The sequence below is a fragment of the Herpailurus yagouaroundi genome, unplaced genomic scaffold (assembly GCF_014898765.1).
Source record: "Herpailurus yagouaroundi ecotype Mexico unplaced genomic scaffold, PumYag 180, whole genome shotgun sequence".
Classification (NCBI taxonomy): Eukaryota; Metazoa; Chordata; class Mammalia; order Carnivora; family Felidae; genus Herpailurus; species Herpailurus yagouaroundi.
The window spans coordinates 1,295,323-1,309,031 of NW_024412411.1; the positions used below are offsets into that span (position 1 = coordinate 1,295,323).

Below are 13,709 nucleotides of genomic sequence, written 5' to 3' on the forward strand. Positions count from 1 at the left end.
GGGAAATTTAATTTTCCCCCATAGGATAACCAATTTCCCTAGCACCGTTTCCCCCAGTGAAATGCAGTAACACCTCAATTATACATCAAGTTCTCTTATAAGCCTGAATCTCTTTCTGGGCTCTCTGTTACATTCCTGTGGTTTACTTATCTCAGGGTAAATACCACACTGTCTTAATTGCCATAGCATTAGAGTAGTCTTGAAATCTGGCAGGGCTTTTTCTTCAAAACCTGCTATTGTTATTTATGTTAGTTTCCTGTGGCTGCCCTAAAAAATTACCACCAACTTGCTGGGTTGAAACAGTTCTGGAGGCCAGAAGTTTAACGTAAGTTTCACTGGGCCAGAATCAAGAACACTCCCTCCAGAGGCTCTACGGGAAATATTCGCTGCCTCTTTCAGCTTCTGGTAGCCCCTTTGCTTATAGCCACATCACTCCAATTTCTGCCTTTATCTTCACATTGCCTCCTCTCTTTTGTATGTATCTTATCCCCCTCAGCCTTTCTCTTATAAAGATACTTCTGATCGGATTTAGGGCCCACTTGGATAATTCAGGACAACCTCCTATGTCAAGATCCTTCTTAATCATATTTACAAAGATCATTTTTCCTTATAAATTAACATTTACAGGTTCCAGGGATTAGTACCTGGTATCTTTGAAAAGCCTACTAAATTGTTCTTAGTCTTTTGCTCTTCTGAATAAATTTTGGAATCAGCATGTTGACATTTTGACTGGATCCATAAATTGAGAAAAATTGACATCTTTATAATATTAAATCCATTTATGATATAAAATCACTCTCTTGTTTTAATGTCCCTCAATTATGTTTTAGAATTTTCTCCTTAAAAGTCTTACACATCTTTTATTAGATCTATTCCTAGGTACCTTCCAGTATTATAAATGATACACGTTAAAAGTTAATCATCTAAGGGCTAAAATAGGAAACTTCATTAATACTGAACTTATATCCAGATGCTTTGTCAGAATCTCTTTTTAATTCTGATCATTTATCTGTAGATGCTCTTGAATTTCCTATGTAAAAATCATACTATCAGTGAATCACTACAGCTTTGTTCCCTCATTTGCATTAATTTGTATGTGATTAACTGCCTTGTTTCTTCAGGTCAAGGTTTACTTCCCTAATCAAAACCATTTCAGAACATTAAAAGCAAACATACAGGACACTTACCTAGAAAGCTGTGGGCGGTTGGTACCAGCATTGAAGAGAGTGGGAGAGGCATGGGTAAACCACTTCTCAGAAAGAAGATTATATGTTTCAATAGCAGCATCAATATCTTCTTCATGAATCCCCACAGATACCCTCATCAACATATGCTGTGGTCTTTCAGCCACTAAAAACAAATGGAGTTTCACATGATGGGAAATGTCAGAAAAACTAGGCTGAGACATGTACTGGAGTCAAAACAGGAACACCAAAGACAATTTAAAAAACTTTATACCAATAAGCACCAACAATTAATCATAAACCAAATCTAAAGTTAAAAATGTTAGTGCTCACTATCAACAATAGCCAAAGTATGGAAAGAGCCCAAATGTCCATCAATGGATGAATGGATAAAGAAAATGTAGTGTATACACACACACACACACACACACACACACACACACACACACACACACACACACAATGGAGTATTACTCGACAATCAAAAAGAATGAAACCTTGCCATTTGCAACTACGTGGATGGAACTGGAGGGTATTATGCTAAATGAAATTAGTCAGTGAAAGACAAAAATCATATGACTTCATGCATATGAGGACTTTAAGAGACAAAGCAGATGAACATAAGGGAAGGGAAACAAAAATAATATAAAAACAGGGAGGGTGACAAAACCAGAAGAGACTCATAAATATGGAGAACAGAGGGTTACTGGAGGAGGTGTGGGGGGGGGATGGGCTAAATGGGTAAGGGGCACTAAGGAATCTACTCCTGAAATCATTGTTGCACTGTATGCTAACTAATTTGGGTGTAAATTAAAAAAAAAAAATTTAAATTAAAAAATAAATAAATAAATAAATAAGAACTACCCTACAACCCAGCAATTGCAGTACTAGATGTTTATCCAAGGGATACAGGTATGCTGTTTCGAAGGGGCTCATGCATCCCAATGTTTATAGTAGTGCTACTGACAATAGCCAAAGTATGGAAACAGCCCAAATGTCCATCAACAGATGAATGGATAAAGAATATGTGGGGTGTGTGTGTGTGTGTGTGTGTGTGTGTATATATATATGGCGGATGAAATCTTGCCATCTGCAACTATGTGGATGGAACTAGAGGGTATTATGCTAAGCAAAATTAATCAGAGAAAGACAAATACATGACTTCACTCATATGAGGAATTTAAGATACAAAACAGATGAACATAAGGGAAGGGAAGCAAAAATAATATAAAAACAGGGAGGGGGACAAAACATAAGAGACTCTTAAATATAGAGAACAAACAAAGAGTTGCTGGAGGGGTTACAGGAGGGAAGGATGAGCTAAACAGGTAAGGGGCATTAGGAATCTACTCCTGAAATCATTGCTGTAGTATATGCTAACTAAGATGTAAATTAAAAAATAATTAATTAATTTTAAAAAACTAAAAAAAAAATGTTAGTGCTCAAATAGAAATGTTAAGGCTAATAGCTCAAAGCTCTATATTCAATATAATAAACAGAAAATATAACAAACATGTTCATTTCTCACCTTTTCCATTGATCTTCAACAAATAGGACCGCTCCAGAGTCTAGAAAAAGCAAAGCAACCAAAAAACTTCCAGAGCACAGTTTTTAAAGACACAATACAGCTTTCCCAATAAGGCAATCTATTGAAATATTCTCAGTTTTTGTATTATTTTAAATGAGAAGAATAGCATATATACTTTTACTAGCTTCAGTCTGGAACATTATCAGTTGGCCATCTGTTTTGGAAAAGACTACATGAAAACTTCTAGAAAAAGCCAGCTCTATATTAATGTGTAAAATGTTAAATGCAGAAGTCGTGGTATTCACCATCATCATCATCATTATGGTTAATACTTGCAAAGTGCTGTTGTAAAGCTAGGCACTGATGTAAGCAATACACACACAGAGTCATTTAATTCTCAAGAGAATTTATTGTTGAAATTTTATTATCATTATCCCCATTCGAAAGGTGAGGAAATAAGCACAGAGAGATTAAGTAACCAGCTAAAAAAAAAAAAAAAAAAAATTAACCAGCTAAATAAGAGAGCAGAGATTTGAACCCAGATGGCCTGACATTCATGTTCTCAATCATTGCACAATACTGTTTATCAACACAAAAGTACCTTAAAATGCACTTTGTACATGGTAGGGATTCAATAAACAGTTGTTACATAAATAGAATAATACGGAATCATTCTAGCCAAGTATCTACATATCTCTTTAAGTAATCCACAAGTAATACCTGTAAAATTCAAAAACTGCAAATGGATTAAGCTATCTTTCCTGAATTCAAACAACCATCGCCACCCTAACCTAATCCCCCAGGTCCATCCCAACTCCCAAAACTTATTGCTTTTATAATTGTATCATTAAAACAAACAAAAACCTGTGTTTGCTAATTTAATGAGGAATTCCCACTTATTTAGAATCCATTATTTACCTTAAATCCAAAGTAATTATAAGAGAAATCTCGGTCATAGATAATGGCAGAATTCAGGCGCTAATAGGGGTTAAAAAACAAACAAACAAACAAAACCATAATTAAGATAATTAGATTTTCACAAAATCTGATCTCTTTCAGCCCTGAAACTAAAACTGACAAAGGATACAAAGGAAGAACACTAAGTATTGTTGTAGACTAGAAATTTATATCTAACATTAGGAAAGTAAAACAGTATATAGAGTATCTTGATTAGGTTTAAAAACATGTATATTAAAAGACTAAAAGAGAACATGTATATGTAAGCTGTACATAAGTAAAAATATAAATGGGATTTTCCAAACTTCCCCCATTATATTTACAGTTAATCTGTAATTAAAGAAGGAAAGAACATAAGCATAAAAGAGACATTATCATCCTTAAACATGTTTTTAGACTACCTGTTAATTTAAAGGTATTAGTACCACATATTTACTACTACATATTTTTATTTCAAAATTAGCCCATTTTAAACTGCACATAACAGTTTAATAAAGAATGACAGAGGGTAGGATTACATTAATTCTAAGGCTCTTCAAAATCCATGGTCCTTTAGCAGGTTTTAAATAAACTAGTGTCATGACAATGAGATTTATAGCAAAATTGGTCATTGTTACAGAGTTTTTCTTTGCTATAAAGCTGTTTAGAGGAAAACAAAAGCAACTAGGTACAAACAGTCATTTTGGATAGAAAAAAATGGAGTTATTATTGTTCTTCAAAACACAAAACAGAAATGCTTTCTGTATAATGATCCATGCCCAAGAACTAGAAAAATCTATATGACACTCCTCCTTTATTCTTAAATGTTTAAGGGCATCTTTGTTGTCAAAGGCAGGTAGGTGCCTAGCCCAAGTAATGGGGAACTGAAATACTTGCTTATCAGTATTTATTTTATAAATATAGGTTTTTGCTGTTCTTTATTTTTGGGGTTTGGTTTGGTTTGGTTTTTGAGAGAGAGAGCATGCATGAGGGGGGGAGGAGCAGAAGGAGAAGAGAGCATCTTAAGCAGGCTCCATGCTCAGCGTGGAGCCCAAGGCAGGGCTGGATCCAACAACTGTGAGATCATGACCCGAGCTGAAATCAAGAGATGGATACAACCAACTGAGCCACCCATGTGCCCCTATTTTTGTTTTTAACCTGTCTTCAAGATTACACATATGAACAACACACAACAACTCAGTTTTCTCTCACTCTCTTTAACATCAGATACACATTTAGAGAGACAGTTGACTAATCATTCTATTACCAAAGGTAAAAACATGGTAAATAAATCCATGTACAAAAGGGCTGGCTAGACCTACACATCTTTCCCTTTTTTGTCCTGTGGGATCTAGTTAAGAAAGGGATTAAAACACAAGTGAACAACTTTTAAGTTGCTGAGTAAGATCTCTAAATATTTTATGCTGGGAGTCAGTTTGGCAATGTCTACTAAATTTTTGAATGCACATACTCTTTGGCTAAGCAACTCCACTGAAGGGATTTATCTTACTGATATACTCATCTATGAGCAAAGCACCTACCATACAAGGATATTTGCTGCAGCAAGAAATGGAAAACAAATATTCATCACCAGAGCAATTCTTACATATATGTACAATGATAATAAATCTATAAACTGGAAAGCCATGCAGCTGTTAGAAAGAATAGGGTAAGTTCATAAATGTTGATATAAAACTATCTTCAGGATAAACTTAAAGTGAAAAAAGTATCAGCAAGAGCAGTATGCATAGTATACTACCACTAAAAGGAAAAACATATATGTACACGTACACACACACATACACACATATATTATAGAACAGCTCTAGAAAAATATAGTTAAAAATGATAAAACATTCTTGCTCTAGAAAACAGGATTCAGAGAAGGAGAAAGAATTACTTTTTACCTATACTATTTATAATGTTTAAATTTTTAAAAATATGCTTGCTTTAAAAAAAAAAAAGGAATCCATAAAAAAATTTTCACCAGAAAAGCATTATACATACATCTTTATTGGCCAAAACAATATCCAGTGTTGACTTGGCCACCATGGGAGAGTGTTTGCCATTATGTGGATTTATGTAGTTGTAGAGATCTTCCATCACATCTAAAAAAAAAATTTTTAATAAATAAATAAATATCAAAATCACTTAACAGCAAATTCAATCCTCAGATAACAGTCTAAGGGTTTTCAACCCTTTTTTTCATGCCACCCTATCTGACTGCCTAGCATAGAAAGTGCTCATAAACGTATACATGTTGAATAAATATAGATTAATACCTCAGTAAAGGAAACATCTTCCAGAGTTAGAGTAAACATAGGCTCTTGTAATGTGAAAAAGATTCCCCAGTGATTCTGATGACCAACCCCACTGAGAATTATTGGTTGAAAATACAGAAAAGCAGAAATTATTATCTCAATTGTTTTTTATCCCAACAGAATAGAAACTCAACTTTAAATTCATAATTTATCATCACAAGCATTTCATTTCTATAAACAGTTAGCCCTCTCACTTTGTTCTTCAAGACATCACAGCAGATAGCAGAGTGTGGCTCTCTGCATTTACATATAAAACTTATATAAGCACACATAATGCTGACATTTTGATTGGGATTATCTTGAATCTATAGAACAATTTTCGTAAAACTAATATATATACAATAAATCCAATGAAGAGGGTGATATTTGAGCTCCAAATAATAATAATCTGCAATTGAGCCAAAAGACTTGTACTCTCAGTCTACCAGCTGACTTTTCATATATCACTTTTTACACACTGAACAAATTATTTAACCTTCTTTTGCCCACATTCCCTGAGCTATAAAATGAGTGATGGAATGAAATGCTTGCTAATGGTGACAAAAGACATTTTGTTCAACCTAGAATTTGCCAATAAATATTATTCATTTTACCAACCAAACCACCACCAACCACTGATGGGCTTTAAAAAAAAAAAAAAAAAAAAAAGAGAGAGAGAGAGAGAGAGAGAGAGAAGAAAAGGATCCACTGACTTTCTCATGCAGGTCAGCAGCATGGAGAAACAGAAGTTCCAGTCTCTTCTCTGCCACTAATACGCACACTTTTAAAGTAAGATGTAACTTTTGATATTTAGGGTTTCATTTTAGTAGCCTTATAAATTTTCTGGGAAGTCTAACTTTTTCCTGGAGACTCACCACTGAACACTTTCTTTGTTTCTTTGTGCAAGTTGGAGACCGCAATCCTTGCTGCCAGGATGGCATAGTCAGGGTGCTTGGTAGTCAAGGTCGCAGCTGTTTCAGCAGCCAAAGTATCTAGTTCCACAGTGGTGACCCCACTGTATAAGCCCTGGATTACTTTCATGGTGATCTGAGCCTATAAAAACAAAACCAAGAATTACTTGAGCTTCTCCAAGAACCACTAGCCTCCTTAAAAGAGCAATGAATAAAGCCATCAAATTTGTTACCAAAACAAAATAGACAACTACCTTTCCTGAAAAATTATCTTTCAGAATAAACTATGGGAAACTTAGTAATAAGAACACATAAACCAATAGATCCACCAGACAATGCATACTACATTTGCTATGAAGAGGTGTCACCAAACAAACAGAAAATCCAAGTATAGCTTTTATAAAGATTAATAGTCTCACAGGAAAATAGCTAAAAACAAACCAGTGATTTTATAAGTATTTTCTCATCTTTCATTCAAATTCTCCCTCTGTGACCAGGGTTTGAGCTATATACTTACCCATTTCCCCCCAATTCTACCTAAGGACAAGTATGAGAAAACAAATGAATCAAACTTTAATCATTCCAATTAAAGGAGATAAAGGTATAAATTAGGGTTGAGGCAGACTCATCAAATAATTTAATGACTACCCTTTCTTTAGCACTTCACAAGTAGTCACAAAGTAGCTCAATTTTCATAATCTTCTCTGACATTTCAGTCACCATGTGAGATGGACATTATTACCATCACCACTCTACCTGAGAAACTAAGGCTCAGGATACTGGGACTTGCCCACAGTTACTAAGTCTTCTGCTCCACATCCCATTCAACCTCACTGTATTTCACTGTTTTCAAGACCATACTGTAAGAGGTTCCCCTTTTTAAAACACACAATGCACAAGTTATTACCATATATTTTTAAGAAAAACAAATTCTAGGGGCGCCTGAGTGGCTCAGTCGGTTAAGCGTCTTGACTTCGGCTCAGGTCATGATCTCACGGTTCATGAGTTTGAGCCCCACGTCAGGCTCTGGGCTGACAGCTCAGAGCCTGGAGCCCGCTTCAGATTCTGTGTCTCCCTCTGTCTGCCCCTCCGCTGCTTGCACTGTCTCTTGCATTCTCTCAAAAATAATAAACATTAAAAACAAAATAAAGAAAAGGAAAGAAAAACAAATTCTAAGTTGTATATATGTGGGTGTTGACTGAATCTTTAAGACACCTTAATCCAACAGAAAATCAATGCACTTCCCAGTTAACCAAAGCATGCCCCCTTCAAAAAAAGTGTGTGTGTGTGTGTGTGTGTGTGTGTGTGTGTGTGTGTATCACTAGTTTATAATCAATTCTACTTATATTATACCTAAGCCCAAGTTGCTCCTGATCACTTTCTTCTCAGATCCAAGATATAAGTTATGTTCAGTAAAAGAGTAGTGAAGTCTTCTGAATAGCTTCTGGTGCTACATGGCAAGTAATCAGAATTCAGGATAAAATAACAAGTCACTTGTACATCTCACTCCCCTGTCTTTGGAACTTTCTCATCTCTAAACCAGGAAGATGAAATAGTTTGATCTCTCAGATTCATTCCAACTCTAATATTCAACTATTCTTTTTTTTTTTTAATTTTTTTTTTTTTAACATTTATTTATTTTTGAGACAGAGAGAGACAGAGCATGAATGGGGGAGGGTCAGAGAGAGAGGGAGACACAGAATCGGAAACAGGCTCCAGGCTCCGAGCTGTCAGCACAGAGCCCGACGCGGGGCTCAAATCCACGGACCGTGAGATCATGACCTGAGCCGAAGTCGGACGCTTAACCGACCGAGCCACCCAGGCGCCCCAAATATTCAACTATTCTAATTATTATTTAGAATTCCTAAATATAAAAACAAATATAAAATATAAGTATATTTTACTTACATTCCTATTTATTTATAATATTATTTATATTGTTAAATATAAAAGAATTTATAATATGCATGTTCTAAGGTTATTTAAAATTATTTTCTTTTGAACATTTTGGTCAATTCAATATTTATCAAGTGTCTAATTACATATATGCCAAGCACTGTTGGATATCACAAGAATAAGACACAGCCCACCCTCAATTCTAGAGGAGGACAGAGACATATAACGAATTTCCATATCACGTAATTAATGCTGAGGCCAGCACCAGCATGTGCTGTACTGTACAACAGTACAGATAAAATACCTAAATAAAGCTGGGGCAATATGAATGGGTTTGGAAAAAGGGTTCTTATAGATTCTATTTCAAAGATCATCTTGGAAGCTATGTGTAAGATGCATCTGAAGAGGGCAAGATTAGAGGAAGGCCAGGAGGACACTTTAGAGACCACTACAGACAGCAATCCAGAGAAGAGTTGATAAGGGTCTAGAGTAGCTAAGTTACAAAAAATGAGAAAAACAGAAAAACTTGCTTATGAATAGTTCTCCTTAATTTAAATGTTGTCCATGAAATCCACTTTATATTACTTAAATGTATTCTTTCTACATAGATAACAAAAAAGCAAATTTCAAACCAGTTCCTATCCAAATGACCATAACTCCAAAAGAAGCTTTTCTACAGGCTTTTCCACTTATGAATACAACAATTTACTCAAGGAAGTCTTTCTAAATTTGGGTCCTGTGAGTTCTTTCCAGAGAGTGAGTTCTGTGAGTTCTTTTCATAGTGCTCTGAAAAGAACTCACAGGACCCAGTTTTAGAATTTTGTTTTGTTTTTGTTTTTTAGAAAATAAGCATTAAGCAATGAATTCACATTTTATATCCAACGCCATAACCAAAATATCAAACCAAAATATGTATCAAGTGAATGATAAGAGATAAGAGAGACTAGTAAAAAGAATCACATGAAACAAGGTTTAAATATAAACCATATTTACTTACAGGGTCAACAAAATCCATATTAAGTCCATAACATAGCTTCTGGATTCGAGACGTAATTTTGTCGAACATAACCCGCTCTTGGCGGCCATCTGAAGAATCAAACCATGCAATTCACGTTAGCACTTAATAACATAGTGATGTCAAAGAATCAAAGGTAATTAACACACGAATTTTGAATATTGATGAACATGAGATGCTATTTCACAGATAAAAAGTTCAGACCCCAACAGATTCATCAAAAAATTTTGTGTCTTCAAAAAGTAGGGATTTTATACTGAAAGTCTTCCCTTCTTCCTTTACATTAAAAATCAGTTGGATTCTTGCAATAACTTCCCAAATGATGTTTCTCCCTTTATCCCAGATAGCAGTCAGAATTATTCTTTAAAACTTAAGTCGGGGTGCCTGGGTGGCTTAGTCGGTTGAGCATCAACTCTTGCTTTCAACTCAGGTCATGATCTCACCATTTATGAGATCAAGTCCCATGTCGGGCTCTTCTGCGCTGGCAGTATGGAGCCTGCTTGGGATTCTCTCTCCCCCTCTCTCTCTGCCCTTCCCCCTGCTCTCTCTCTCTCTCTCTCTCAAAATAAATAAATAAACAAACAAAAAAACAAAAAGCTTAAGTTCAGGGATGCCTGGGTCGCTCAGTCGATTAAGCGTCTGACTTCAGCTCCTGTCATAATCTCTCGGTTTGTGAGTTCGAGCTCTGCACTGGCTTCTGCAATGGCAGCTCAGAGCTTGCTTTGGATTCTCTCTCTCCTCTCTTTTTGCCCCTCACCTGATTGTGCGCTCTCTCTCTCTCAAAAATGAATAAATAAACGTTAAAAAAAAACAACACTTAAGTCAAAATCATGACATTATCCCCCGCAAATCTCCTCCAGAATAAAAGTCAAAATCATTACGAGTACAATCATTATAGTCCACAGAATCCTACACAATCTATCCTGTGTGCCCCTGCCCTTCCCCAACTTTACCTTCTTCTTTCCCACCTTCCTCACTTACTCAACCCTGGCAACCTTGGCCTCCTTGCTATCTATACTCTTTTAGGTATTTGGTCAATGCTATCTTCCCAGTGAGGCTTCTTTGATCACCCTATTTTTATTTTTTTTAACATTTATTTATTTTTAAGAGAGAGACAGAGCATGAGCAGGGGAGGGGCAGAGAGAGACGGAGACACAGAATCCAAAGCAGGCTCCAGGCCCTGAGCTATCAGCACAGAGCCCGACGTGGGGCTCAAACCCACAAGCAATGAGATCGTGACCTGAGCCAAAGTCGGACACCCAACTGACTGAGCCACCCAGGTGCCCCTGATCACCCTGTTTTTAAACTGCAATACCCCATGGGCACCTGGCTGGCTCAGTCAGTTAAGCGGCCAACTCTAGGTTTTTAGCTCAGGTCATGATCTCATGATTTGTGAGTTCAAGCCCCGTGTAAGGCTCTACACTGTCAGTGTGGAGCCTGCTTACGATTCTCTCGCTCCTTCTCTCTGCTTCTCCCCCACTCCTGCTTGCTCTCTCTCAAAATAAATAAACTAAAAAAAAATTTTTTTAACAAAAATAAATAAATAAATAAATAAATAAATAAACTGCAATGCTCCAAACACAGCCTTGCTCTTCTTACCCCCCTCCTCCTTCTCTGCTTAGTTTTTCTCTACAGCACTTAGTACCGTCTGACTTACTATGTACTTTATTTATGTATTTGTTTACCGTGTGAGCTCCCCACTCATCTGCTAGAATATAACTTCCAAAAGGAAAAAATATTTTTGCAAGTTTTATTTACCAATACACTGTCCAGTGCCCTGACCAAGAACCGAGGCCTAGCAAGGTACTCAAATATTTAGGAAATGCTAAATGATTTAAAACCTGTCCAACATCTTCATGATAAATTTGTCTTACATATTCATGATTTTGAATGTACTTCATACCATGTAAAGACATACTTCTATTTGTAATTCAAGACAATCTTCCAGAGGCTTCTTAGTTTTTGTTTTGCTTTTTCCAACCTCTTAGTTTTCATATTTCTGGGATATGGTAAGCAAATACATGTAGACCTTATCTAGTTAGTCCTTTTACGATTCTGTATTCAGAATATATCCTCTTTGTCCTTCCAGACAAAGTCCTATTATTCTTAGTTTAACTTCAATAGTAGTTCATCCAACCTTTATTTATTTACTCCTGTCAAGAATAGTAGATACATCCAATCACTAAATAGCTTGTCTTAGGCAAGCCACACAATATGACCAGACATTACAGATCTTCATTTACAGAATAAGGATAATTATTATACCTCTTCTTACTACATCAGTTTACTATAACAACAAAATGAGATTAGGTAAAAAAGTGCTTTTGTCTTAAAAGCTTTGGTATAAGTACAATTATTATATCTCATTTTTTTTTAAAAAAGCTGCTCTTATTGGGAAAACACTGATCACAGTATATGATACAAAAGAGGCACTCAATAAATGTTAGTACCCCAAACTGATTCATTTGGTTTATCTTCTCTGTTCCCCATCCCCAATCCTTTTTAACTTGTAACTAAAGGGCAACATGTTAATTATATGTTTACACTTGGCCTTCTCATTCACATCTTTATGTTAAAACTTAGTTCAGTGGCTGACCCAAGGTAAGTTCTCAAATGTTGGATGAAGAATAAATTAAAATTAAGACACCACTACTAACCTTTCATCAATAAAACAGGATATTTTTTCTTCTGCACTAATATCTGAACACTATGACAGCCCTCTTTCTGACCACCATTGTGATCTCCTGTTCTGGCCAGATTCACATATGCAGTGCTTAACCCTGCAACAGAGTTAATTTACTGGCCCACACTGGGACTAGGCCCTCAATGCTCTACCAACTGGCTAACTAAGCAGACAGATGATCACAAAGCAATATTTGCAAACAGATTTCTGCAGCTGCCAAGTTAATCAGGAAACTGACAAAAATATAACAGCAATTATACCGACTCACCCTGGAAGGGGAAGTCTAAAGGCCCATTTTCTAGCCTATCATTCCACTTGGTCAGCTTTGCAACTCAGATGCTGACTTCATCACATCATTAATCCCTGCTTCTCACTGCCTACATTATCCTCTTCTCTCAAGGAAAATCTTCCTTAATTTGGCCCTCTATCACTTTTTCACCTGTTCCCTGTGAAAATAACATTAAGTTCCAATAGCGCCTCCCATTCCCACACCCACATCAATGCTTATACCAAGGGACCTGCCCCAAGCACTCAAACTTACACTGACCTCTTCCTCTTCTGAAATTCTCTAGAATACTAATTGTCTGATGTCCTCTTGATTACAAACTTCTCTAATTCTCTCTTCAGGAAGACTTTGCTATACTGTAAGTTAACCAAGGATGTGCCTCTTCTACAAGGTATGATTTTCTATCCCCTCTACCTGGAATGTTTAACCCACAGATCTTCACACAGCTGGCTCTTAATACTACTCAGAGCTCAGCTCAAATGCCAGCTCCTCAGACCTTTCCCTGACTATCTAACCTAAGGTTACCTTCTCAATCACCTTTATTACATTACTGTTTTACTATCATCATCTCCCTAATCATGATCTGAAGTTGACTGATTCTTATATTTACTTGTTTCTTACATATACATACCACTCTCACCCACACCAGAATGTAAATGCCATGAGAAAAGGGATTTACCTTGTTTGGTTCATTGCTGTAATCTCTACTACCCAAAACAGTTCCTGGCACAAAGAAGTACTAAATAAATGCTTTCTGAAAAACTGAATGAATGGCCTCCTACAGCCTTTACTTTACCTTTCAGAGTATCATATTTTATTATATTAAGTTCTTAAACATGTCTATCTTTGGGGCGCCCGGATGGCTCAGTTGGTGGAGAGTCTGACTCGATTTCAGGTCAGGTGTGATCTCATGGTTCCGGAGACTGAGCCCTGGGTCGGGCTGTGTCTTGGGCTCTGTGCTGACTCTCTC

The 13,709-nt window shown here is 36.3% G+C and overlaps 1 protein-coding gene across 1 annotated transcript in view; it reads right to left on the bottom strand.

The window, feature by feature from the left end:
* The window catches only part of RRM1 (ribonucleotide reductase catalytic subunit M1), a 37,149-nt gene that overhangs the window by 19,493 nt on the left and 3,947 nt on the right, over window positions 1–13,709 (bottom strand). The window contains exons 2-7 of the mRNA XM_040489150.1: window positions 9,753–9,841; window positions 6,824–7,001; window positions 5,656–5,756; window positions 3,631–3,690; window positions 2,713–2,752; window positions 1,188–1,350 (exon numbers count right to left, since the gene is read on the bottom strand). Coding sequence (XP_040345084.1) covers window positions 1,188–1,350; window positions 2,713–2,752; window positions 3,631–3,690; window positions 5,656–5,756; window positions 6,824–7,001; window positions 9,753–9,841 — 631 coding nt within the window. The remainder of the gene's footprint in view (window positions 1–1,187; window positions 1,351–2,712; window positions 2,753–3,630; window positions 3,691–5,655; window positions 5,757–6,823; window positions 7,002–9,752; window positions 9,842–13,709) is intronic.